Here is a 27,360-nt window from a genome sequence, read left to right on the forward strand (position 1 = left end):
ATATATTATAGACTTATAGAAAGAGACCTTCTAAAAACTTTAAAATGTATTACTGACACACCAAACCTTAAATTAGAGTGAATAAATGAAGACTTGGCACACCACTTCTGAAACGTTGCCAACTCCTGGTCTATACATTCCAAGGGAACAGTCCAAGAATGTGCCTGGTATTTGGGAGTCAAAGTCGGAGGAGGAGATGGGGCTTTTTCTTTTTTAAATTAAAAAGCTGAACCACCAACAAAAATGATAGGTAATGTGGCCTGAAAACCAATATTGGTTGTAATTGCCTGTGTGAATGTGGCTGAATAGATATTAGCTAGCCTTTTAGAAGATGATCCCCTTTTCTAGGGTTGTAACCCACTGCGTGTGACTTTACAAAATTCAGTGGAAAGGTTTGGAGGAGGAGGAGTGTAGTATTCATACCGAAACACAGGTAAGGGGAATTAAAATGTCCTGTTTAAAAAAAGGGCTGAAATGTTAGTTTATCCTTTCAGCAAGCTTAGTTACTGAACAGCTCTGTGGAAAGGCGTTATTGGTAGATTACACTCTTAGCCAAAGAGCAGCATGCCTTTATCCATCGGACAGATGGCAGCTTTCATTTGTTATAGTGGAAGGTGGACAACTGACAGCTCTGGTGCAGATTAAGGCATGCCCTTCTGTTTTCTGGCCTGTAGAAAATTCCGATTGTTATAATGACATTCTGCCTGCCTAAATCCCTACTGCAGTTTCTAGCCTCCACAACTCTCACAAACTAAGTGGGGTCAAACTGGGTCAGCACTTGGATAGGAGACCTGTGAGGAATACAACAAATTGGCAATGGTGGTACAATAGAAGGTGCTTTTGGATATTGAATGAGTGGCCCACAGAAAATAGGAGTACTGTGCTATTGGAGGTAGCTATCTGTCTTTCAGACAAAATGTAAAACTGTGGTTCTTCCATAGCACTTTTCAAAAGAATTATCCCCAGTGTCCTTGTCCTACTGTGGTAATTATATTCTGCTGTCTTAAATTCCTCTTCAGTTCAACCAGACTTTATTCTTCATTTCTTGCCTTAAAACTATTCGAGTGCACTGTCATGTTGCACTACAGTGGTAAGTTAAGTGATCTCTGTGTATGTGTTTGTTAGGGTTACCATATTTAAAAATTAAAAAAAGAGGACACTCCACGGGGCCCTGGCCTGGCCCCTACTCCGCCCCTTCCCAAAACTCTCCGCCCCTTCCCAAAATCCGCCCCCTCCCCTGAGCACCCCGCATCTCCCTCCCAGCCATGTGAAACAGCTGCCCGAGCGCTACCGGCTTCACGGTTTGCCAGGCAGCCTCCAGACCCTGCGCCCCTGGCCGGGCGCTTCCCCAGCGCAGCCAGAGCCCGGGAGGGGAAGCGCCCAGCCGGGGGCGCAAGGTCTGGAGGTCTGGGGGTGCCCAGCAAACTGTGAAGCTGGTAGCACTCGGGCAGCTCGGCTCTTCAGCTACACAAAGCTGAGGTGTCTGGGGGGAGCAGCAGCAGCCGCTGCTGTGGGGGAATCCGCCTGCAGCTCGCAGCCTGCCAGAGCAGCTCTAAGGTAAGTACGGGACTAGTATTTTCCCGGACATGTGCGGCTTTTTGGCAATTCCCCCCGGACGGGGATTTGAGGACCAAAAAGCCGGACATGTCCAGGAAAATCCAGATGTATGGTAACCCTAACTGTATTTGTAAGGCACTTTGTGATCCTTCTAAATGTAAGACAGTATGGAAATGTACAATCATTAGCACAAGGAATTCAAATAGTGGAACACTCAGTCGAGTGCTGCTGTTAAAACCACAGCCAGCAAGGCCAGAATGGGCTACTAATCTACATGAATCTCTACAGTGATGGTGCCTTTGCCACCCATACAACAAGCTTGTCTCATAAATCCACCCCTGGAAATAGAAGCTCAAGTAAAAAGCACTTTGAGTCTCTCTACAAAGACAAAACCCTTCCAATTTATTTTGTTTCAAAAAGCACCATTTGTTTCGAAATATGCACAATCCTATTCATATTAAGCCACTAGGTTGTATTGATAAGCCACAATGCATGCAAAAAGAACAGGAGTACTTGTGGCACCTTAGAGCTTATGCTCTAATAAATTTGTTAGTCTCTAAGGTGCCACAAGTACTCCTGTTCTTTTTGCGGATACAGACTAACATGGCTGCTACCCTGAATGCATGCAAGAGACTTTGAAAAATAAAAGTTAAAGAAATGTGTCATGGCACTGATTGGAGATCACTCTCTGAAGTGCTCATTTGCTTTGGGGGTTGCAGGCAGTTGGCATATAGAGCATGGTACCCTGTGAGGCTGCCATGCAGATTGGTTGTATGAACACAAAGAATCCATGCCATGAGCAAAGTGACTAGCTGAAACCCCCAAATTAAGCTTTGCTATGATCTCCTAAATTGCTTTGGTTTCAAAAGCTTGGGCTGGCAGGCACCTTTTGAATGAATCCATGCCACCTGCTACATGTACCCACTAGAGATGTGTGCAGATCCCCAGACTGGAACAGGAGGAGGTGCTGAGGATCAGGATTAATATGCACTGGCAAAGTTGTGTGGTTGAATCTTCCACTGCACCCTCCTGCTGCTATGCATGACTTTAACCAGTGCTATTCATCACTCACTTTCATGAGCACAAAGTTTCCTCACAAATGTAAAAAGCAGCATGCTATAAAGCCAGTCTGCCCACAGCACATCTCTGGGCCACACGTGGTTTTGGTGCGTGCCTAACATGTCCCACTGATCTATACTGCACACAGGGCTGCAACCCTTTCATGTGGCCCTCTGTGTAACTTAGAGAATTTTTTCACTTCAAGGTCCCAGAAGCAAAGGCAAGGTTTTCATCCCGAGGCCAAAAGACCAAAAACATCAAGACACTTGATCACGGCCTTGGATAGACCAAGAGACTACTAACACTTGGACCACAGCAGCTGGTATGCAGTGAATGGCTTCTCTTTTCTCCTATTGTTACAGTGAGCGAATAGAGACAAAGGCAGGAGGTGGGGACAGGGGACCCAGCACCAAACCAGAAAGAGCAGAGTGTTCCCCCACAAAAGGGATTGGTGGAATGAGAAATACAATCAGCTGAGCAAGCCAGCAGAATCAGCAGCTGAAGGTACAGTACTGTCTGATGCAAGAAGGATTAACTGTTCTGGCTCAACTGCAGCAGCGCAGAGCCTCATTTTATAATAAATTGTCAGCCTCCGAGACAAAATGGTTGTTTTCCTTTGCATTGTGTCCCAGTGGGGTCGATTATTCAGGGCTTTGAGTGTCTTGATTTGAATATGTGATCACTAGGTTGTGCTTACAGCCAGGCAATGTGTAAACAACCTTTTTGTATTCTCAGACTGGCCCGCTCCCTCTAACTGGATATGTGTGGTACAAGAGAGGGACAAATTACATTTCATGTGGAAACCACAGTATTTGAATGTTGTGATGTTTGGCTGTTAGTTTAGAATTTGCATTTAGTAAGAGTGTGTTTTGCTGCTATGTACTAGCCAGAGCAGTTTAACCATTGACATTTACAAATAAAACTAGGGCAGCTTTACAGTATGTAAAAATGAAAATATACAGACTCTCCCACCTCAGCCCCAAGAAAGTCATTTTTCCCCAAAACTGTGTTTAAACGATTGGATAGCTGAGATAGAAGTTTCATGCCAGCTGATATGAAATGGAACAGCTGGGAAATACATTTATATTATAATTTTTATAATGGTCTTCTATACACAGGCCAGAAATTCTGCAATGTGTATTTTACTCTCTTTTTCTCCAGGTGTTTTGAGCTGGGTGCTGGCCAAGGGTTGGTGGAGTAGATATTTATTTATGTATGCAATCCTTGATATTTTATTTTGTATATTTTATTTTATAGGATGAGTGCACAAAGCATAGGAAAGGCATTTAAAATGTTTATATATAGGAATAAATGAAATACATATTTTATCTAGTTAAATCAAGGTATTCCTAGTATCTGTATCATCCTCCCTGACCTCAGCTGTATTAACATTCACAGTCTGATCCAGCAGTGCTGTATGCTCACTCGTGTGTGCACGCACGCACATCCTCCTGGCTTTATGTCTCTCTCAGCTGTGTTTAATCAAGAGTGACACTTACATGAAATCCTGCTGGGGACCAGGACCTTCCTCCTCTTCCTCCAGCTTTCTATGGACCCTTCTCCATGAGCTCTTGCAAACAGCAGCCTGGTGCTATCACAGCAGTAGATTAGACAGCAGAACAGATCCTGCGTGTCCCTACTCTGTACCCACTGCTTCTCTCTAGTCCCCCTTCTCTAATCTCTCCTCCCCTGACCCCTCTAGCCCCCTACCCAGCTGTCCCGTTTCCCCTCCCCCCGCTCATGGATATTAAAGGCGACTAGAGGGCAGAGCTGGCTCCGTGAGGGGCAACTCCCACCCTGAAAAAATGCATCCTTGGGGCCAACCCAAGCACAGCCGAAGGGCAGAGAGACAGGGCCAGGCCCCAGGGCTGTGTCGGGGGCACTGAGCACCCCCTCTAATCTCCCCCTCTTCTCTTTTGGGGCCTGCCCCCCTTGGGGGCCTGCCTCCCAGCCCCGCCCCCTCGGGCCTAGTCCCCCCTGGGGCCTGCTCCCCCCTCCCCGCGCCCGAGGAGGAGCCAGGCCAGGCCCCGCCCCGGGAGGGCGGGCTCACGCCGCCTCCGCTGCGCCGGGGGCTGGTGGGCCCGGGTCGGGGCATCCGCGCACCGCCAGACAGAGCCGCCCGGCCGGAGGGAGAGACGCTGCGGCCGCGGGGTCAGTGCGAGGAGGGGCCCTGGGTTGAGAGGGAGGGGAAACGGGGTCCGGGGGGGGGGGAGTGATGAGGCAGAGGGGCCTGGGGGGTGATGGAGGGGAAGGGACCTGAGTTGAGACGGGGAACGGAGCCCCGGGGAGTGATGGGAGGGAAGGGCCCTGGAGGGGGGGCGATGGGGTGTAGCGAGGCCCCGGGGGGAGGGGGCGATGGGGAGTGATGGGGTGTAGCGAGGCTCTGGGGGGGGCGATGGGGTGTAGCGAGGCCCCGGGGGGGGGTGATGGGGAGCGATGGGGTGTAGCGAGGCCCTGGGGGGGGGCGATGGGGTGTAGCGAGGCCCCGGGGGCGAGGGCCATGGGGGGGGAGTGAGGCCCGGGGAGAGAGGGGAGTGATGGGGGGGCGATGGGGAATGATGGGGGGAAGAGCCCTGGAGGGAGGGGGAGGGGCCCGGGGGAGTAGGGCCCCGGGGGGGCAATGAGGAGTGATGGGGGGAAGGGCCCTGGAGGAGGTGGGGGGAGCATGGCCCCGGGGGGAAGGGGAATGTCTGGTGGAAATGGATAGCATCAGCAGAGAGAGATGGAGAAAAAGGGGGCAGTAGTTGCCCAGGTGCCTGAGGAGTTTAATAAGAATGGCCAGACCCAAGGTTCCTCTAGCCTAGTATCCTCTCCTCTGACAGTGATCAATGCCAGGTGCCCCAGAGGTAATGAACAGACAGGTTATCATCAAGTGATCCATCCCCTGTCACCCATTCCCCGCTTCTGGCAAACAGAGGCTAGGGACACCATCCCTGCCCAGCTCTGGGTGCCAGTTCTCCATTGTTGTACAGATTTGCTTTGTATGAGTGTGGTGTTTCCCTCTACACTCTCCTCCCACCCATACCCACACCTGTGTGGGAAGGAAGTGGGGACCTTTCACATGGGCCCTCTTTTCTGCTGGGCACCGTTGGAGTTGTTGAAATGTGGGAAACTGATTTATATGGGACTTGTTGTGGTCTGATGTTAGAGGTTGGGGTGAGTGAGGTGGTTGCCCTAGGCCCTGGGGAGTTTGGCTGATGGATCTTGCCCACATGTTCAGGGTCTAACTGATCACCATATTTTTGGTCAGGGAGGGATTTTCCCCTGGGGTCAGATTGGCAGAGATTTGGGGGATAGGGACTATGCCTTCCTCTGCAGCGTGGGGCAGAGGTCACTTGCTGGTTTGAACTAGAGTAAATGGTGGATTCTCTGTAACTTGAAGTCTTTAAATCACAATTCAAGGACTTCAGTAATTCAGGCAGAGGTGACCAGGACGGTGATAGTGATGATGAAATGCTAAGGGAAATTAGAGAGGCTATCAAAGTTAAGAACTCAATAATAGTGGGGGATTTCAATTATCCCCATATTGACTGGGAACATTTCACTTCAGGATGAAATGCAGAGATAAAATTTCTCGATACTTTAAATGACTGCTTCATGGAGCAGTTGGTACGGGAACCCACAAGGGGAGAGGCAACTCTAGATTTAGTCCTGAGTGGAGCGCAGGATCTGGTCCAAGAGGTAACTATAGCAGGACCGCTTGGAAATAGTGACCATAATACAATAGCGTTCAACATCCCTGTAGTGGGAAGACCATCTCAACAGCCCAACACTGTGACATTTAATTTCAAAAGGGGGAACTATGCAAAAATGAGGGGGTTAGTTAAACAGAAGTTAAAAGGTACAGTGACTAAAGTGAAATCCCTGCAAGCTGCATGGGCGCTTTTTAAAGACACCATAATAGAGGCCCAACTTCAATGTATACCCCAAATTAAGAAACACAGTAAAAGAACTAAAAAAGAGCCACCGTGGCTTAACAACCATGTAAAAGAAGCAGTGAGAGATAAAAAGACTTCCTTTAAAAAGTGGAAGTCAAATCCTAGTGAGGCAAATAGAAAGGAGCATAAACGCTGCCAAATTAAGTGCAAGAATGTAATAAGAAAAGCCAAAGAGGAGTTTGAAGAACGGCTAGCCAAAAACTCCAAAGGTAATAACAAAATGTTTTTTAAGTACATCAGAAGCAGGAAGCCTGCTAAACAACCAGTGGGGCCCCTTGATGATCGAGATACAAAAGGAGCGCTTAAAGACGATAAAGTCATTGCGGAGAAACTAATTGGATTCTTTGCTTCAATCTTCACGGCTGAGGATGTTAGGGAGATTCCCAAACCTGAGCTGGCTTTTGTAGGTGACAAATCTGCGGAACTGTCACAGATTGAAGTGTCACGAGAGGAGGTTTTGGAATTAATTGATAAACTTAACATTAACAAGTCACCGGGACCAAATGACATTCACCCAAGAGTTCTGAAAGAACTCAAATGTGAAGTTGAGGAACTGTTAACTAAGGTTTGTAACCTGTCCTTTAAATCGGCTTCTGTACCCAATGACTGGAAGTTAGCTAATGTAACGCCAATATTTAAAAAGGGCTCTAGAGGTGATCCCGGCAATTACAGACCAGTAAGTCTAACGTCTGTACCGGGCAAATTAGTCGAAACAATAGTTAAGAATAAAATTGTCCGACACATAGAAAAACATAAACTGTTGAGCAATAGTCAACATGGCTTCTGTAAAGGAAAATCGTGTCTTACTAATCTATTAGAATTCTTTGAAGGGGTCAACAAACATGTGGACAAGGGGGATCCAGTGGACATAGTGTACTTAGATTTCCAGAAAGCCTTTGACAAGGTCCCTCACCAAAGGCTCTTATGTAAATTAAGCTGCCATGGGATAAAAGGGAAGGTCCTTTCATGGATTGAGAACTGGTTAAAAGACAGGGAACAAAGGGTAGGAATAAATGGTAAATTCTCAGAATGGAGAGGGGTAACTAGTGGTGTTCCCCAAGGGTCAGTCCTCGGACCGATCCTATTCAACTTATTCATAAATGATCTGGAGGAAAGGGGTAAACAGTGAGGTGGCAAAGTTTGCAGATGATACTAAACTGCTCAAGACAGTTAAGTCCAAAGCAGACTGTGAAGAACTTCAAAAAGATCTCACAAAACTAAGTGATTGGGCAACAGAATGGCAAATGAAATTTAATGTGGATAAATGTAAAGTAATGCACATTGGAAAAAATAACCCCAACTAAACATACAATAGTTGGGGCTAATTTAGCTACAACGATGGGGGCTAATTTAGCTACAACAAGTCAGGAAAAAGATCTTTGAGTCATCGTGGATAGTTCTCTGAAAATGTCCACGCAGTGTGCAGAGGCGGTCAAAAAAGCAAACAGGATGTTAGGAATCATTAAAAAGGGGATAGAGAATAAGACTGAGAATATATTATTGCCCTTATATAAATCGATGGTATGCCCTCATCTCGAATACTGCCTACAGATGTGGTCTCCTCATCTCAAAAAAGATATACTGGCACTAGAAAAGGTTCAGAAAAGGGCAACTAAAATGATTAAGGGTTTGGAACGAGTCCCATATGAGGAGAGATTAAAGAGGCTAGGACTCTTCAGCTTGGAAAAGAGGAGACTAAGGAGGGATATGATAGAGGTATATAAAATAATGAGTGATGTGGAGAAAGTGGATAAGGAAAAGTTATTTACTTATTCCCATAATACAAGAACTAGGGGTCATCAAATGAAATTAATAGGCAGCAGGTTTAAAACAAATAAAAGGAAGTTCTTCTTCACGCAGCGCACAGTCAACTTGTGGAACTCCTTACCTGAGAAGGTTGTGAAGGCTAGGACTATAACAGAGTTTAAAAGAGAACTGGATAAATTCATGGTGGTTAAGTCCATTAATGGCTATTAGCCAGGATGGGTAAGGAATGGTGTCCCTAACCTCTGTCTGTCAGAGGATGGAGATGGAGGGCAGGAGAGAGATCACTTGATCATTGCCTATTAAGTTCACTCCCTCTGGGGCACCTGGCATTGGCCACTGTCGGTAGACAGGATACTGGGCTAGATGGACCTTTGGTCTGACCCGGTACGGCCTTTCTTATGTTCTTATGGGCCTACTGCAGGAATGGGTAGGTGAGGTTCTGTGGCCTGCAATGTGTAGGAGGTCAGACTAGAAGATGATCATGAATGGTCCCTTCTTTCCTTAAGGTCCGTGAGAACATCCATCAGGAGACCAGAATCCTAACTCCAACTCTGTCACTGACTTGCTGTGTAGTTTTGAACACCTCATTTAACCTCTGTCTCTCTGTTTTCACATCTTTAAAATGTGCCTAGCATTTAATTACCTTCTAGGGTGCTGCAAGAACAAGCCAACTGTTTGTAAATGCCTTTGAGATTCTCAAGTGGAAGAGGTTATAGAAAGTTAAAGGAAATACACTTTGGAAGTAAAGAAAATGAGCAATCAGATAAGAACAGTTAATTCTGGGGTACAGGCAGACATTTGTTCTGGGCCCCTTTCCTATCACTATCAATATCCTTATGTTTCCTGTGCTCCAGTGTAACATAAGTTTCCTGACTAATTTCTTTCTACTTCAATTACCACTGTTGTAATCATGCTTTTTGTTAAGTTAAAATAGGTGTTTCCGTGTATTTGGAAGTGCAAGTAGAATAAAATTGGGAAGGATAGGTGGATTTTCAGGTATATGAGACTTTTGCTATAGCAGCAGACAAGTTTTCCCCTTTGGATTTCGCATACTGTCAAATCCCGAAATGTTTAGTGGAGTTTTCTTTCACTATCTTTCTAAAATAGAAAACTCAAGCAGCACAAGTATCAGAAATCAGGGATGTGTGAAGCACAACTGAACCGTAGTGACAAATCCTAAAGCATTAACTCCAGCTCATTGTAAAATGTCTTTGTCTAGGCATGACTCCTGAGCGTTTGTTCTGGTTGTTTTTCATCAGACACTTGATTGCATTTGCTATTTTCTAACAGGTTCTCTTATTGTTTCTGCAGCTATTTTATTCCAAAGCCACTGTGGAATCCTCATCTTTCAGACTTTCCGTGGTGGAGTCGGTTGAGCCAAAATTGTATCAGACTTATCTGTTCTGGGGCTTGTCATCTCTGTCTGACAGATACATTTTGGATTACGACAATAATAAGTTTGTAACAAGTAAGTTATCTCTGCAGCTGGCGGTCTCTCATTTGTAGAAGTTTGCCATTCAGTCTGCCTTATTGTCACAGAAATATGCAGTTCTTGGGAGGGCCACGCTTATGTGTATTTGTCCTTCCGGTGTTAATAAATAACTGAAGACATTTTAAAAATAAAAATTCAGTGTTTATTCTGTCTCCGTCTGTTTGTTCGTTTAGACGGTGCAATGTCAGCTGTAGAACAGCAACAGGCAGAACCTTCTCCATCATCCAATTCATCCAGTTCCTTTGAAGTAGTGGAGGCAGATATTGCAAATAAGTATGAGGCAGTTGTTCCTCACTGGTTTTACTGCAAAGTAATAGATTCTAGAGAGAGGTGGATCCCTTTCAGTCGACAAGACTCGGAGAAGTTAGAAGAGGCCCACAACTCAAGTAAGTTGAAAATGCCTTTTTGTCACAAGCTTCTTAGGGGTAAAGGTACATTAGGTTGTGGGATCGGGTCAGAAGGAAGCTGGCAGAATCCCCGCACGTCTAGAGTAGAGTGGATGAAGTGGTAGCAAACACGGTCTTGAACTACCCTGCACTAGACTAGATGACCTCATGGGACAGTTCCAACTCCGACATCTCTAATTCTCTAGTTTAAATAACCCTTGGGGTAATAGAGCAAACCTTAAAATCTGCTGAGGTGAGGTGAATTAACAAGAGTGAATCATGGGTTTTGCAAGATGGGGAAATCTGCAAGAGCACTGAGTAGGCTAAGAATTTGAGATGCATTGTACTGATGATGTCTTGGGGCTAGAAGCTCCGACTAAGGGAAGTGTTCTAAACATCTTGTGCAGTTTTTGCTATGGGATTTGAAAGTGTCTTCCCTCTCTGGAATTTTAAATTTATCCCCATTTCTGTGGAAATACCTCTTCCCTAGAAGGGTGCCTATTCATGTTGCTTAAAAAAAAAGTTTCATCCAAAAGGCTTTAATGTTCAGGCCTCATTAATTTGACACTTACACTGAGTACTCTAGATTTTTTTTTTATTTGCATGAGACAGCATTTGTATACAGTAAGTAGGAATTGGTTAGGAAGCAACACTGGCTAAATTCTACCACTGTGAGACTTTCCTGCAGATTTTACTGATCTGTGGATTTATTAGTATGAAAAGAGTAGCAATGCAGATCGGAGTGTGAATGGAGCTCCCAGGTCCAGCATGGCTCAGACACTTATAATATAAATAATAGTGCCCACAGTGTGCTAGGTGCTGTCCATACATATAAAGTGATACCCCTTGCCCTGAAGAGCAGACAGTCTAAGGCTCTGCTTCTGCAATCAGATCTGCATAAGTGCAGAGCTGCAGAAGAGAAGCAGCAAAGGGTTGGGGAGAGGAATAAGGTTTTGTGAGTCTTTTGTCCTCTAGCCCCACCCCCTTCCAGTGGTTAGACTGAAGGGGGTGATCCTGATTCAAGGTGCCATGTTTTGGCGGCTCATGCAGGTAACAGGTGCTGCCTAACGCAGTGTACCTGTAATCCAACTAATAGGATCAGACCCTATAGATAGTAGAGCCAGGGCATTTAGGTGACATTTTTGCTCTGAGTAAGCGGTGAAATCTCTTGGAAGTTCTCAGTCTGTGCTGGAGGGGATTGCTTAGAGGCCTATGCCTCCACTTGGAAATGCTAAGATTTCCTGGTGCCATGAGTTCAGACTCAGGCCTTGACCATTCCAGTGCAGGGAGCTCAAACTCCAGGGAGCTTACTGTATGCAAGTACATGAATGAGACTGAAAATCTGATGTCTTGCCTGGAAATTAAAGATCCCACAGCATCTCTTTGAAGAGCAGAGGGGTGGCCTGGGGCCCCTGTCCAGTACTCTTTCTCTGCTGTTGTGGGGCATGCTGTGCACTGATTGGCTGCCATTCCCTTTCCCAAAGGGAGCTGCATCTCAGTGGTACTGTCTGTATACAGTTTTAAGAGCTTTGGGATCATCTGGTCTCAAAGGGGCTAGGGAAATACGAATGAATATAAACATTTTAGGTCTTGCTGCTCTCAGTCATAGTGGGATCGATGTAAACCACCTAGCTTGCTGATCTCATAAGCTCTTTGGGGCAGGGGACTTTCTTTTGTTGTGTGTCTGTACAGCACCTAGCACAGTGGGGGCTACCGCAACACAGACAATAATAAACTAGCAATTGTTTGTAGCCTAGGGCCTTTCTGATGTCTCCACCCCAGTGTGGAAGCTTTGACTTTCTGGCATGATTGTCCTAGGAGGCCTTTTTAAATGGTGACTGTGTTTGTTTACACAGATCATTGTATGGATTTTCTAGATAAGCTCCATGCAGAAGCGGCTGATACCCCCATGATTTGCATAGTCTAAAACCTCTTGGTAATGTCCCCTTCTGATCTGTTTACACTTCATGGCAGTCCTTGCATTCCACAGGGAAAGACGATGAACAGCTGGTCGTTCCAACAGAAGGGGGCAGGTATGACGTGCATTTGAAGAAGAGGCTGCGCTATGCCATGTATTGGGAGGAGGAGGTATCTGAAGTGAGACGCTGCACCTGGTTTTACAAGGGAGACAAGGACAACAAGTATATTCCCTACTCGGAGAGCTTCAGCGAAGAGTTGGAGGTACTGATATCTCGCCTAATAACGCTCAGCCCTTCCAGGCTGCTCTTGAGCCCTGCTGGCTTCTGCTTGTGTAACGTCCCGAATTCCATGAGGGGTCTTGGCACTGAGTTGTGTCCAAGGACGTGAACTCGAGGGAGACGTTTGGGTGACACTTCGTGTTTGATTAGCACCACTGGAAATACTGCACCTCTCTTCTCTGCAGCCTCACCCATTGTCTCTCTCCAACATGCTGCTGCTAATGCAATCTCCCCATCCTCTCATCCCAGCTCTGCCTCCTTCCTGGCTCTTGCAAGACAATTAAACTGCCTGCCCTCATTTTCAGCACGCTGCCTGCAGTCCCAGCCCTGGCCTCTGCTTCACTCCTTGCGACCTACATTTTGCCAGATCTCCTTGCCTTGCTACTCACTCCCTCTTTCCTCCTACCTCTTCGTATGCTGCTTCCATGCCTGGGCCCTCCTCTGTCTCCCTCTTCATAAAGCCCCTCCTTAAAGCCCACTTCTTGTGGCTTGCTTCCCACAGCCAATCTCTGCTTCAGTGCTACCCGCAGCTCTTCTTGTGCCTGACCTTATTTTCATAGGCAGTAGTCGATTCTTTCAAGCTGCAGACACACTTATTTTTCGCTGTCCTTGTCTGCTGTAATGTCCATGTTTCTCTAATCTAGACCCTGATCCCACAAATGCTCTTACTTGAGAGTAACTTCACTAGTGCAAATAAATAGTGCCCCTGAAGCCAATGGAACTATCTATGTGACTAAAATTACTCATGTGTGTGAACTTGCAGGATCAGGTCCATAGTAGTAGATTACAGAAAGAGAGCTGCTATGTGAACTGAAGTGCCAGACATATTTATGATTTCCTATGAACATTTAGTATTAATGGTCAGCGACTCTTCCTATGGAAAATGATTTTCAATAAAACTTGAATCTGATATTAGTAGAGTCTAAAGTGGAAGATATTGCCTCTATTAAAACTGGTAGCTTAAAAGGTGCTCCCAACCAACACTTTGTAACACAACATTTAACCCAGGGATAAGACTGTCACCGATCCAGACTCGTGTCTGATTTACCTCCCTTTGATCAACAATATTTTTAAGAGCTACCCTACAATAAGAGGGGAGGGGGCAAACCTCCAACTGGTGGAGTTCCTGTGGAAATGTTTGTTTGACTTGCAGAGATTTCTCTTCTCCCCAGGAAACTTACATGATTGCCATAACTCTGGACGAGTGGAAAAAGAAACTTGAGTCCCCTACTAGAGAAATCATTATATTGCATAACCCAAAGGTAAAACCTGATGGTTTACTGTTTGTAGCACAGACAGACTTGTGTTTTCCCTTTTAATTCTGCTTTCAGTGCTGGTCTACACTCAGTTTTTAGAAACCAATATACTTAGTGATACGCTCTTGTAGTGTGGATGCAGTTCTACCTGTATAAAGGTCCTTATAGAGCTACATTTATGGGAATAAGGTATTGTGGTGTAAGGCACCTTTATACTGATATCACTGCAGCCATGCCAGAGGGTTGTGCCACTTGAACTATATCAGAATCTAGCTTAGGTACTTCTGTTCCGCCGTTAGCATTGTATCTGAGTGACTTGCCCATGGTCATACAAGCCAGTCTGTGGTGAAGCAGGGAATTTAAGGTGGGTTTCTCACTTCCCAGGCTAGCGCCCTAATCACTGACCCATCTTTCCTCAGGTATAAAATCATGCTGCAAACCAAACAGTTACATTGGCTCAGTGGCTGAAGACATCATTCCATTCTGTTTTCTAACTGATGCACAGTGAAATACTGGCACCCAGAGACAGGTGGGGTGTGGAATAGCTACACCTGTCTTTCCCAGATGTTGTTTATTGTAACAAGGAAAATGCAGTGCAGAATTATGCATTGAACTGTGTATAAAGTAGCTCAAGTGCTGAGACTGCAGAGGAGCAGAACATACAAGTACATTTTAAAAAGTACAGTGAACTCCATTTAATCCAGTGTCAGTGTCCATCTGTGTCCTCACTAGTGTAGTGTCTAGACAGGTTTGCTCTTTGCTCCCTGCAATGGTATAGGTGTGCTCCATCAATTCCTGACAGATGTACGATGAGTTGCTTATCCCCCTTTATAGGAGATGCTTAAATATGTTGCATGTACCACAGAGTTCTAACACGCTTCTCTTCCTGTTTTTAAGCTGATGGTGCACTACCATCCAGTGACAACCTCTGATGACTGGGGCGCAACCCCTACAGAACAAGGTCGACCAAGAACTGTTAAGAGAGGCGTGGAGAACATCTCCGCTGACATCCCCTGCGGTAAGTTAATGTTCTTCACATCCATTGAAGTTGAGGAAAACATTTCCCAGCTCGTTTTCTCAGACCCTATCTGACTTGCTTGTTGTGATATGGCTTCAGAGAATTTAAAACACTTTTTTTTTTTGCTTGAGACTTAAATATGGGCTTATGGATGAGTCATCTCATCTTGCTGACAAATTTCCTTATGTGCTAATTCAAATATTACAGTAGTTTCTACAGCCTGCAACTGAGACCAGGGCCCCACTGTGCTGGGCGCTGCACAGACCTAGAGACAGTCCCTGCCCCAAAGCACTCACAGCCTGAACAAACAGGAAAGGCGGAAGAGGAAGTGCTCAGCACCTGCCCTCTGAAAATCAGGCATAGTCAATTGAGCCCTTCAAATCACTAGTCACTTCTGAAAATCGTGGCTGGTGTACTATTGGTATTAAAAACATAACCAAACCCATGTCTTGGTATGTGCGTATGTATATATCACACAGACATCCATGCTCTCTCTTGTGTACACTTTACAGACTGTAAATCGTAACTGTGGGCCAAATTTGATGATTTTGAATAGCAAATGAACTTTACCACCAACCTAACCACTTGTCAGCACTAGCTTTTGCTTCTGTCTGTCAAAACCCTTCATTATCCACCTACAGGCTCTTCTAAAAAGATCTTATGTAAACTAAAGGAGGTGGGAGAGAAGAGAATGAAAATCAAACATTGCCTGATGCCTGCTTTAGTCAGAGAGGCCTCTGCAGAAAGGCCTGCTCCTCCAAGCTGCTGAGCCATAAATCTTTAATTAAAGACATACCTCATTGGTGGCTCAGTGGGGCAACATGGAGTACGGTTGAGTGATGGGAACATGTCTTCCTACCTTGATGATAGCCTCTTAATCTAATTGGCAAGGGCTACAACAACACATTATTGTACTTAGGTGTAAAGTCTCTACCTCTGCACAGCCACATGAATATGTCTCTAAGAAGCTGAGGGTGATTTTTTTTTTTATAACTCGGAAGTACATTATCCTTGACACCCAACCTGTCGCACTGAAATGGTTGTGGCGACTGGGAGGGGAGAATGTCTAGGCTTTGGGTTTGACTGCAGAAGCTTCACCTCACCTGCATAGCCTCTCAGTGACGTTTCACAAGGCAGTCTGGTGTGGAGGAACCAGTGCAGCATTGGGAGTCCTAATCCTGGTCATGTGCCCAAATCGCTTCACCTTCCTTCATTTCACTCAGCTGTAAAATGGGGATAATGCCACTTACCACCCACCATGTGCATGTATGTTGGTGAGGGTGTGTGGAAATTATTTGATGAGTAGGTAGTACTTTAAATATGAAGTACTCTACTGAGCACTACTATTGCTCTTGACATACAAACCAGGGACCAAACTTTATAATATTCTCGGACCTGGAACTTTCTTAGCATTATCCCTTACCCGACCCCTTGAGGGTTTCACACATCTGCCTCAGAGGTTGAGATCTCAAAGGAATATTGCATCAGGTAAACAATTAGCTGCTGTAATAAATGGTTCTCTCTTTCCTCCTCTTAGGGGAGCCTCTGCAAATAGATCACTTGGTTTTTGTAGTTCATGGAATTGGGCCAGCATGTGATATCCGGTTCCGGTCCATCGTCCAATGTGGTAGGTGTGCACAGGAGATGATCCCGTTTCACATGCATCACCCCTCAGAGAGCGCAAATAAACACAGGTCTGATGGGAAAACACATGAGGTGCTGTCATCACACCTTGAAAGAATTTGACACTAATCTTGGCAAATGGTAAGACAGAACTTGCTGACTGCAATGAAGATGCGTAGTTTGAATATACGAGCAATGAAAGCTGGTTATCTGGATAGAGTTGGACAGATGTGGACAATCTTTTTTATCAGAATGATCACTGTGTCCTAATCCTTTGAATAGTGAGCTTCCCAAATCAGATACAGATTCTTCAAGTAACTGAATAAATCTGTCCTCTACTCAGTCTATTGTAGGTGGTAAACTTGTCCAGTAAAGTCTAACACAAGTTAATGTCCCATCCAAGGGTCTTTAGAAATGTGACAATTTCAGAGAGTGCTTCTATTGTCATTGTAACTGCCTGAGTCTTGGAGAGGAGATCTGTTGATAAGCTGTGTGTACCATAAACAGGAAAGTTAAGATGAGGTAAATTTCTATAATAAAACCAAAGCTGTTGCATACTTCAACAATTTGTGGGGTCAGATGTCTTTAATTCTGGCAAAGTGTCCCTTTTTTTTTTTCCTCATGCAGTCAAGCCTTTTGATACTGCAGTCTGTTTTACAGTATGCATCTAATGGAGCTACTTTTTAAAAGGTTACTGTCAACTTGAAATCAGTCAGTGAACTAAAATGAGTGAGAAGTAATTTAAAACCCAGCCCCTAGCCCTAAGTTTCCGTACCGATATGTGAGACTTTTACAGTAGGTTTTATAGCTCTTTAAAAAGTTTCTCTCTCTCCTTGGTTGCTGTGTGTAAGCTCCAGCAATCAGGGGAAACAGACTTGCTACGGAGCAAACGGTGACATCCAGTTTATGCTTCAGCTGAGAAGTAGAGTGTTTTTGTCTGATCCCTCAATTAGTGATCTGCGGTGTTACTTGTAATAACAGTAGGTTAAAAAACTTCAGACTGATGTGGGCTGTTTTGTCTTAAGCTGACAATGTCCCTTCAACTCAGCTTGTTCAGCATAGTAAACGCTTTTCCTAGCAAACTCTTTGTTTTTTCTAGGCCTTGATACAGAGCTCATATTCTCTTTCCAGTGAACGACTTCCGTAACGTTTCCTTGAGCATGCTGCAAACACACTTCAAGAAAGCCCAGGAGCAGCAACAAATTGGCCGGGTAGAGTTCTTGCCTGTGAACTGGCACAGCCCTTTGCATTCTACGGGGGTGGACGTGTAAGTAAATTCTAGCACCTTAGAGGTAAATCTACTGTGGTGACTGAGTGAGTGAAATCCAGGAGTGCCTTGCTCTTTTGTAAAATGCCTTGCCTTTGCTGCAGTGGGTGAGAGATGAAAGAAGAGCTTTCAGCGCAATCTCTGCTGCTGCTACTTTACATCAGGAAACACACAGGTGAACATAAAAAAGGAACCCGGAAATGTTTGTAGCACCAGTTTTCTCATGAAGCCAGATTGATGTCTAGTTTAAATTGCACCATAAGTAGTCTATTGGCATGTAAAGCCAGAAGTGCAGACTGGTGTTTCCAGTTGCTGTAAGAACACAGAGCAGGGGCTTGGAGTATCCAGCCCACTGGGAGTCAATGAGGCATCCCACTGCACAGGGGAACAGCATGTCAGCTGCACAAGTGGGGAGTGATTTTAAATGCTCTTGGAGCAGGGAAGGTTGGCTCTTTGCATCCACACCTCAGAGGACCCTGTTCTGTTTCTGAGAAAAGGTGGTTTTGAAGTCCTTTCTGTTACTATGTTCTGTTAACGTGAATTAAGAATTCAGGTGAAATCCTCAATGGCATAACTGCCATGGACTTCGAGAGCCAGGATTTCACCCTGGAAACCTACTAGGAAATAGCTACCGGAGCCGTGGGTGAAATCTCTGTCCCTCATAACAATCCCTTGTTTCATGTTTAGCGATTTGGAGCGAATTACCTTGCCGAGCATCAACCGCCTGCGGCACTTCATAAACGACACCATACTGGATGTTTTCTTCTACAACAGCTCCACCTACTGCCAGACCATAGTGGATACTGTTGCTTCAGAAATGAACCGTCTGTATCGGCTCTTCCTGCAGAGGAACCCTGACTTTAAAGGGGGTGTTTCCATCGCGGGCCATAGCTTAGGTAAAGGGTTTAGTCTTGGGTATCCCAGTATTGGTGTGTAATACTGTAGAATCTATAGAATGTCTGTATGCACATGGCACAGAACCTTGGATTGCAGTTTAGTGCTGAAGTCCCATTTCCATACCACGGGACACTTGAGTGTGAGAGAGGAGGAGGGAAGCCCTCCCCTCCCCCCTTTACCAAACAGAGGGATATGGGCATGTAAGTATATTTATTCTAGCATAAGATCTCACGTTCTGCTCAGAGACTGTGTATGTGGCTATTTTTTTAGGGTCGCTGATATTGTTTGATCTCCTAACAAATCAGAAAGATTCCTCTGAGGATGAAGACGGCAATAAAGAGGTAAATTCCCCATGGCTTGTGCGTGTTAAGCATCTCACTGATTCAGGATGGAATCTGTAGGCTACATCCACACTCCAGCATTTCCATAACTGCTGCAATGCAGAACACTGCTGTTGTCTCCTGCTTCTGTAGCAGAATAGCTTTGAATTCTCAACGCTATCCTGCCAGGAAAACAGAACAAAACAATCCCACACCTACTACCACTACTGTAGCCAGAACATAAAGGAAGAAGGAGACCAGCTCTGTAAGTATGACCCATGTGGCTGTACTTGCAGGGATCCCAGATGGGTGCCTATGAACAGGGAGACATTGGGGGAGTGAAAGAAATCCTGAAGAAGCTTGAGCTGTCTGAGTACTACAGCTTCTTTGAGAAGGAGAGAATGGACACGCAAGCACTGGTAAAACAGCTCTCCCAGCAGAGTGGCTACTGTTCTTGTATGTTTCACTGCTTGCCTGCAGATCTATTAGAGTTCACATTTTTCTTCTCTGTGCCCATCACCCTGTTATTGGGTCATGTTCACACAGGTATTTCTTGCATATGTCGTGCCCTCTGGTTAGAGTAAAGCCCACGTGGCCTAATGTACCCTGGTTTTTAATGGTAAGGCTGAGTGACTAATACCTCTGCAGGCTCTTGATTCTGCCCGTGCTAGCAACAGCCCTGGTTTCCTGTGTGTGGCGGATAGGCTGGCAGCGTGCTGAACTGTACACTGGAGACCGAAAATGAGATGCGCGTTTGTGTGGGAGGCATTTCTGCACTTGAGGCTAAGTTCAGAGATTGCTGCCTCTCTCCAGAGCAGAGTGATTCCCATGCAATCTGTGCTCCCTCCCTTCCAGAGGGGCACACTGAAATCAGAGCAGTTCGCTCCCAGGATCCCTGGCTTCTGTAATGCTGAAAATGGAATATCCTTTGAGTGCACAGTTTCCTGTACTGTAGTAGTAATGGGTTGTAACTTACTGTCCAGGCTCTGTGTACGGAGAAGGATCTTAAAGACATGGGAATTCCCTTGGGACCAAGAACGAAGATCCTTCATTATGTAAGAACCAAAGACGAAACACAGGTATGGTTTGTTTGTTTTTTTCTAGGGGGGATGGTCCAGTCCCAAGTAGCGGCTTATTTGGAGTCAGTGGGAAGCAGTTAGCTGTAGCCATTGTTGCCAGCACAGATTCTTATGTATGTTGCGCTGGCACAAGGCATGGCGGATGCAGCTGCACGCACTGTTGCTCTGGTCATTTTGGGGTCATACCTAAGAGAACGCTAGCATTTTCTAGACACCATTGCAGCGTCAGTTGTATTGTGGCCTCTGGGGTGCATCTGCGTGGCAAGCGGAAACCTGCGGCCGCCAGTCTCAGAGCCCAGGTCTAAAAACTGAGTCTTGTGGGGCTTGCACAACAGTGCAGAAAATAGCTGTGTAGATGCTTGGGCTCTGAAATGCACCTTCCTCCCTAGGTTTCAGAGCCTGAGCTCCAGCCCAAGCCCAAAGGTCTACACAGCTGGTTTTGGTCACGGTGAGAGCCCAAAGCTGTAGATCTGGGCTCTTAAGAATTGTTGCCGTGGGAACTCTGGGAAAGGGGGGCTATTACTTGGGGTTTAGGTATGGAGTGGTCTGTGGTAGCTCCTGCAGCTGGAGCCATGCTGGTCTCTCTCTGGAGGGTGTTTCTGCCAGGGTGGCAGCTGTTCAAAGCTTTGCAGCTCAGCGGAATGGACATGTCCAGAACACCAGAGCCTCCCACCCTCTTGTGCTGTATGAACAGAGCCATTCCCAGTAAATGCTCAATGACCTCAGCATGTCCGCACTGGGGAGCCAGTCAGTGCACTAGCTCAGGCTTGTTCCCAGGTGACGTCTCCTTGACTCCCCCATGGCCATGGACCCGCATGGGTTTGCGGCTGTGTGGAATCCCAGTCTCTCCCATTCTTGTTGGTACAGGATGCTCAGCAGCAGGCCCATGTCCCTGCTGGGAATGATGACGAGAGCGAAGATGCTCCCAAACCTGAGTCAGGGTCATCCCCGCATCTGGGCACCCGGACCAGCAGCACGAATGGAGGGGGGAAGTGTCAATATTTGGATGTCGGGCTAGGACAGGTAACAACTCACGTTTGTTGATGTGGCCTGGTAGAGCCAGTGCATGTGTAATATGCAGCATTCAGACTAATGGGGACTTACTTAATGCCCACAGAGCTCTGGGGGGGATGGCTGCTAATTGAGGGTCACTTCACCATGCTTCTGACAGTTTCTAATTCTGAGGGCAGCGCTACCGTCATGGTGGTCACCAGGTCCCAGCCCACTGTCCCCTTCTCTCCCCCAGCCTTGCAGGTAATGCATTGGCCTCAGCTGCCTGGAGACTCTCAGTTGGAGACTCTTGTAAGTAGCTCAATGCTGGAGCCAGGCTGAGGTGCACCCCATGCAGGGTGCCATTACCAGGTGCCTCTGAAGTCCTGTTTAAGTGGCTCCTAGGCCTCATGCTCGCCCTCTGCCCGGAGCAGGCTCCTCCCACGGTGCAGATCTCTCCTGGCCCTGGTTTAGAATACTGCCATATTCACCCCTCTCTGTGTTTGCCCTAAAGATGCAGCTGAGACTCCTGAGCTGGTCTCGTGTGACTGCTTTAACCCTTTTGCTCAGGCAGGATGGAAGAACACGTTGGCCAGGATATGTGCCTTCAGTGTAGTGACCAGGAGAGCCTGGCTCTGCCGTGGGCCTGTTGTGTGACCATGGGCAAGTCCCTGCCCCTCTTGGTGCCCAGACTCTTCAGGGTGTGGATAGCACAGTGGGGCTCCAATCTCTGGTGGAACCCCTAGGTGCTACTTTGATACAAACAATATCCTCTGGGGGAACTTCCCACATGGCCATCTCTGGTATTGTCTGACGGTGGCAGGGACATCAGCATGGAGTCTAAACACTTCTGTTGTGTCTTAACTCTGTTAGGTCTCAGCAAATTACCCTCAGCTAATCTACAAACCTGACATCTTCTTTGCTTTTGGGTCTCCCATTGGGATGTTTCTCACTGTACGAGGTGTGAAAAGGATCGATCCAACCTACAGCCTTCCTACCTGCAAAGGCTTCTTCAATATCTTCCATCCTGTATGTATGATCAATTGACATAATGCTCGTAAGCTAGATCTGCTGTAGCTAGCAGGCTCTTACACCTACGCACTCTGAGCAGCGCTCACATCATGGCCCGGGCCCTTTTGCTCTCCTACTGTGGAATAGCAACTAGCAATGATTTTGCTGTCAGTACAATGCTTAGGGGCTAGGAAACGAGAGCGCCTCGAGTCTGTATTAGAACTCTCCGCTTTAATCATGTAGCTTCCATTTTGGTCTCATGTTGGGGGTGCCTGATTTCCCACACGGGGCAGGGATTAGGTGGGTGTAGAGCTGAAGTCAGTGCTGCTGTTCTCCTTCTGTGCAGTTTGACCCGGTGGCATACAGGATTGAGCCCATGATCGTTCCAGACCTGGAGTTCGAGCCCATGCTGCTCCCTCATCACAAGGGCAGGAAGAGAATGCATTTAGGTAAAGCACAGAGCCGGCCTTCCTCATGGCTCGATGCAGGTCTGTAACACTGTTGCTTTATGCAATGCATGTTACTGCTCAAATGCCTCACCTCAGGCACCTGTGTTTTTCAGAACTGAAAGAGGGCCTGACCCGCATGGGTATGGATCTCAAGAACAACCTGCTGGGGTCACTGAGGATAGCCTGGCAGTCTTTCACCAGATCCCCACTGCTGGCCGTGGAGGCAGCAGCCACTGAAAACGAAGCTGAAACTAGTTTGGAGAAACAGACAGGTGAAAAAAAATGACAAGGGAAGAATTAGTTTCAGGACCAAGCCACAGCTCAGCGCTGCTAGTTCTCCTGGTGTGGGAAGGAAAGGAGGATGCGAATGAATTGTCCCAGAACAACCTGGACACCTACTCCTGGGTTCTCGTTATTGCTGTGGTCTTCCCAGTCTCACTGCCTACCAACCCCACTGTGCCTGATGATAGATGACCTCTACCTAAGGAGCTTGCACTCCCTTCTGCTGCTGCCTGGGTGGGGGAGGCAGGCCTGGTGCTTGGGGTGCAGAATCCCAGTGTAATGTCATTCTGCAACCTGCTGCGTGCATTATATTACCAGGGAGGGAGACCAAGTGCAGTCTGTGCTAACTCACGCATGTGCCACTGTGTGTTTGCTTCTCACAGCAGCTGCCTTAAACCCAAGCCCCTTTTCCCCCATTCTTAAAGTAGAACGCAGGCCTTGGAGTTGTGGGAGTTCCATTCCTGCTGCTAGCATTGGACAGGCTTGGCATGCTCTTGCTGCTAAGGGTCCTGAGGCTGTGCTGTTGCTGAAGCATGTTATTTTGGTTAAGTCCATTCAGATGTGAAGCCCGAAGAGCCTGCTGCTACAGGGAAGGAAGACGCCTCTCCTATTAATGTGGGAATGCTAAATGGAGGGCACCGGATTGACTACGTGCTGCAAGAGAAGCCTATCGAGAGTTTTAATGAATATTTATTTGCACTACAAGGCCATCTCTGCTACTGGTGAGCATCTCCTTAGCCTACTCTCTTCAAACTCTCCTTCTGGTCCCTGGCACCTTCATACTCTTGTAATGTTCATTTTTAAAGCTGGCATGGCGAAAGCAAGTAGATTCCAGTCACTTAAAAGGCAAACAGGTTATGTATGATTCTTGCCTATAGTAGCTCATGCCTCAGCAATGAAGGGGTTGCCGTGTGCTCTCTGTAAGAATGTTAATTACCCTGTGGGTGTCGGTGTAGTTCTAACACTCTTCTCTTCCAGGGAGTCTGAAGATACTGTTCTCTTGATTCTGAAAGAGATCTACCAAACACAGGGCATTACATTAGATCAGCCTCTACAATGAAGTCAGATGACCAGCTGCACTGATTTGGCACCATGATGTAAGTTACCTTGTCTTTCTGAGACACCTCACGGTGAAACTGACAGCTGTTAACATGCTTACTGTGAAATAACTTCTTGCTTCATTTGGGGATGGGTGTTAAGGACGTAGCTGTCTCACCTAGGAGCATTCCATTTTATAGCACTGTGCCTTAGACAAGTCCAATGCTACTGTCTGTCAGGTTATGAATGTTCCCAAGGGCTGCAACTACAACTGAAGAAACTTTTAAAATCTAACTCCTTAGCATTCATGCTCTTCACTGTGCTTGGGCAGTGAGAAAGCTGAGTAACTTGTGCTTTAATGGAGTCATTCAGCCGAGAGGCCCAGGGATTCTCCCATGTGTTCAATCTCACTGGCTCTGGTCAGTGTCAATTTCATAGCTTAAAGCCAGAAGGTCCCACCTCCTCCAAATCACAGCTCAGAGCATTTCATTCAGTGATTCCTGCATTAAGACCCATAACTTGTGGCTAAGCTAGAGGATGTCTTTATAAAAAGATACAAGCTTGATTGAAAGACTCCAAGTGATGGAGGCTCTATCACCTTCTTTGGGAAGCTGTTCCAGTCCATGAACCCTCACTCTTTAAAAAATAAATAAATGGGCCTTCTGTTTAGAATTTGTCCAGCTTTTACTCCCAGCCAATGGATCTGGTTATGCTTACTCTGCTAGTTTAAAGAGCCCTCTAGTATCCACTGTCTCCTCCCCAGGAAGGTACTTGTGACTTGATCACAGTCTACCTCTTAACCTTTTCTTTGATTAAACTACATTGAGATGTTTTCCAGTCATTGAATCATTCATAGAGCTCTTCTCTGAACACTCCCAATTTTTCAACATCCTTTTTTAAAGTGGGGAAACCAGGCTAGAAAGAATATCCAGTAATGGTCTCACCAGTGCCATACAGAGAGAAAATCATTTCCCTAGGAATAGACCCCAAGGTGTTAAGAGAATGAATCCGGACTTTTTCTCTGCCCAATCGTGCTCTCTTTCCTCAGCCTCTAGAACTTCATTATTTACTCAGGAAGGTGTTTAAGTGAACTTGGTACTGGATGAACACTACTGGAGACACAAATCCTGTGTTAGAACCCCGACTAGGCTGGCACAGCTAATGGCACTTGGTGATGAGACTTGTGTGCATTAGGAAATGGCCTGAGGTGTGCTACTGGCTTACGTGGGGGTGAACTCATTTACATGGAAAATCCCCTTGTGCGTTCAGGCTTTAATGCTGCATAAACCCTGTTTCCTTGTAAGCTGTGTGCCCTTTCCTGTTGCTTCCCTAGATGCACACCAAGTGACTACTAACCTGGAAAGCCCGGAGTTTCCTCTGCCTTCCTATCCTCTGCTGCTACTGTATCCTGCATGCTGCTTCCCACGTACCTGCTGCTGCCTGGAGCACTGGGAGATTTTTCTCATTTTTTGGGGGGGAAATCAAGGCAACACACTCTTCTCCTAAAATACCCACTATGGATTTGTCCCTGTACCCATTGACACACCCATGGGATCATTCACTCCAACACCATTCCCCTTGGTGTCCACCCACAGTGTGGTCTCACTGTATTAGGGAAAAAAGTGTTTGCTATGGAAGCAGGTGGGAATTGGTCTCCTAAGCTCCTTGCTTTATACCAGCTGAAGTCAGGACAGGTGTTCGCACCAGATCATGAAGATGTCTGGTTGCTGCTTATTTACTATTAACAGAACTAACTCAAGGCTTAGGAATAAACCCAAGTATGGCTTCATGTCAGAGTTCAGGCTGCCTGGCCCATTGCAGTTTATTTCTAACAGACCCAGAGCCCTGGGCTACTTGAGGCTGGCACATCAATGAAGGGATGAAGCCTGAACCCGCCTGGATTCTAGCTCTAATTCCATTCTCCTTCACAGGCAAAACCCCTCTGCAGTAGGAGTGGGATCTGTCCAAGGAAGAGGGGCTTAAGCCCTCTAACTGTAGTGTGAGAAGCTGTGCAATACCTACAGCAGGGGGCTGAGGACAGACCAACTCCATGTCCAGTTCCTTAGCAAAGCATTCAATCTGGATTCAGTCAAGACCTCATTAGAAGAAAAAATAGCTGCCCTCAAGCGTGGATGAATAGCTGTGGTGGTAGAGGCTTTCAGTGCGATTCATGGGCCAAACGCTCTCCTTCACCACACCCATTCCACACTGCTGAGTTCAAAGTGGCTACATTGGTACAACTGAGGGGAGCATCTGGCACCATCAACCAACCTCTACTATGTAAATAAACAGGTGCTGTGACACTAGATCCACGTTCACAAAATGTGGATGACCCTGCTGGTGAACCCATAGCAACCTTTTGTACACAGCCATGTCTTATGCCGTATTAACCAGGAGCTGCTGAACGATTGCGGTTAGAAGCACTGTAAAGGTAACTTATGGGGCAGAGATACTAAAATGATAAATCCCTTGTAACCAAAGATGTACAGGGTAAACAATGGACTAAACTAACCCCTTAGCGAGTGGATTCCTTTGAGCAAGGGAGAGCAAATGCTGTGAGGGTGTGTGATAGTGTCTCTGGCCTGGGGTCTGGAAGTGGCCACTCCCACGTTCCCCCTCCTGCTGTACAGTGCAATAGGCCTTTTCCTAGTGCAATGAGCTTGTTTGTTTTTCTTCTGTGTATTATTTGCACTATTTAAATGCATTTTGTATTCCCCAACCCTGCCCCCTCCAAAAGAACTAAGAGAAGCTGTATTCACATCTGACTGTGGGCAGTGATGTTCTGCACAGCTAAGCTCCTGGATTCCTATCACATCTCCTGGAGGTATGTAAGAAGGAACTGTTTATAACAGGACACACAGTCATGACCAGCTCTCCAAGTTATGCACTTTGGGTAAAAAATTTAAATGCATTTAAAATTATTTAATGTCTTTTTCCAGTCAATACAAAAGTAAATCTATGGTTGCAGTGGTTGTGTTTGTGTGAGGGAGAGTTGGGGGGGGGGGGGAGGGAGTGGAATGTGAGAACCTATTATTTTGGGATCTAACTTCATGGCAAAGTAAAGCTGTTGTCAAAATTCCCAAGAGGAGCCCTTGGCATTTTACAAAAGGCCATTGCAGTGGACAAGCATTACAGGAGAAAACAGAACGAAGTAGTAGCACCAACTAGAAGAACCTTTGTTCATAGGCAGGGAGAGCTGCTTATAAAATGAGTGTATTGCTGTAAGGGTAAGAGTTTTTCAGCAAAGCCCATGATTCAGCCTCTTGTTCGCATCTTGCTTCCTGTGCTTGGGAGAAGAGAACATGAAACAAAGGAGATGCCCAATTCTAAAAGTGGCAGAGCTCACCTTGTTACTGTCCTTGAGCTTTGTATGAAACAGCCTCAACACTGCCTGCTCACCTCCAGCCAGCAAAACAGGTGCTTTTGAAGGTTATCTTAAAGAAATTACTGCTACTTTCTTTTATGGGTAGATTTGGGAGAGCTGTAACCCTCAACAGTAGAACAAACCAAACCCTGTGACAGAATACACTTGCTTTACCAGTCACCCTTTCAACAACTGTGAAGACAAATGTCATTTGCTACTGACTGTCATCTCTCATTGTTATTAGTGTACACTGAGGAGGGAGGAAACAAACCTTGCCTAGAATTGCTAATAATGGACAGACAAAACTGACTTACTTTATATAAAATGAGCCAGCTACATAAAGACAGATGATGATCTTTAGTGCCAAAA

At 46.2% G+C, this 27,360-nt stretch overlaps 1 protein-coding gene across 7 annotated transcripts; it reads left to right on the top strand.

Moving 5' to 3' along the window:
- Positions 1 to 4,635: 4,635 nt before the first annotated feature.
- DDHD2 (DDHD domain containing 2) lies at positions 4,636 to 26,586 on the top strand. 7 transcript variants are annotated; one of them, XR_010598650.1, is made up of 19 exons: positions 4,636 to 4,767; positions 9,633 to 9,789; positions 9,987 to 10,199; positions 12,190 to 12,380; positions 13,570 to 13,659; positions 14,551 to 14,671; positions 16,209 to 16,298; positions 17,394 to 17,561; positions 18,249 to 18,457; positions 18,729 to 18,799; positions 19,075 to 19,197; positions 19,762 to 19,857; positions 20,725 to 20,880; positions 21,721 to 21,876; positions 22,205 to 22,307; positions 22,421 to 22,579; positions 23,140 to 23,311; positions 23,568 to 23,686; positions 26,365 to 26,586. XR_010598650.1 is itself a non-coding variant. In XM_005286532.5 (19 exons), exons 3-18 carry the CDS (start codon positions 9,995 to 9,997, stop codon positions 23,647 to 23,649), a joined length of 2,160 nt encoding a protein of 719 aa, XP_005286589.2. In that variant the 5' UTR covers positions 4,636 to 4,767; positions 9,633 to 9,789; positions 9,987 to 9,994; the 3' UTR covers positions 23,650 to 23,686; positions 24,961 to 26,586. The 7 variants fall into 7 exon arrangements, 6 of the variants coding, with proteins under 6 accessions (XP_005286589.2, XP_005286591.2, XP_042696305.2 ...); XM_005286532.5 differs by having other exon boundaries at positions 17,426 to 17,561; positions 24,961 to 26,586; XM_005286534.5 differs by having other exon boundaries at positions 17,426 to 17,561; positions 25,559 to 26,586.
- Positions 26,587 to 27,360: the final 774 nt, after the last annotated feature.

This window comes from Chrysemys picta, chromosome 2 (genome assembly GCF_011386835.1).
Source record: "Chrysemys picta bellii isolate R12L10 chromosome 2, ASM1138683v2, whole genome shotgun sequence".
Taxonomy (NCBI): domain Eukaryota; kingdom Metazoa; phylum Chordata; order Testudines; family Emydidae; genus Chrysemys; species Chrysemys picta.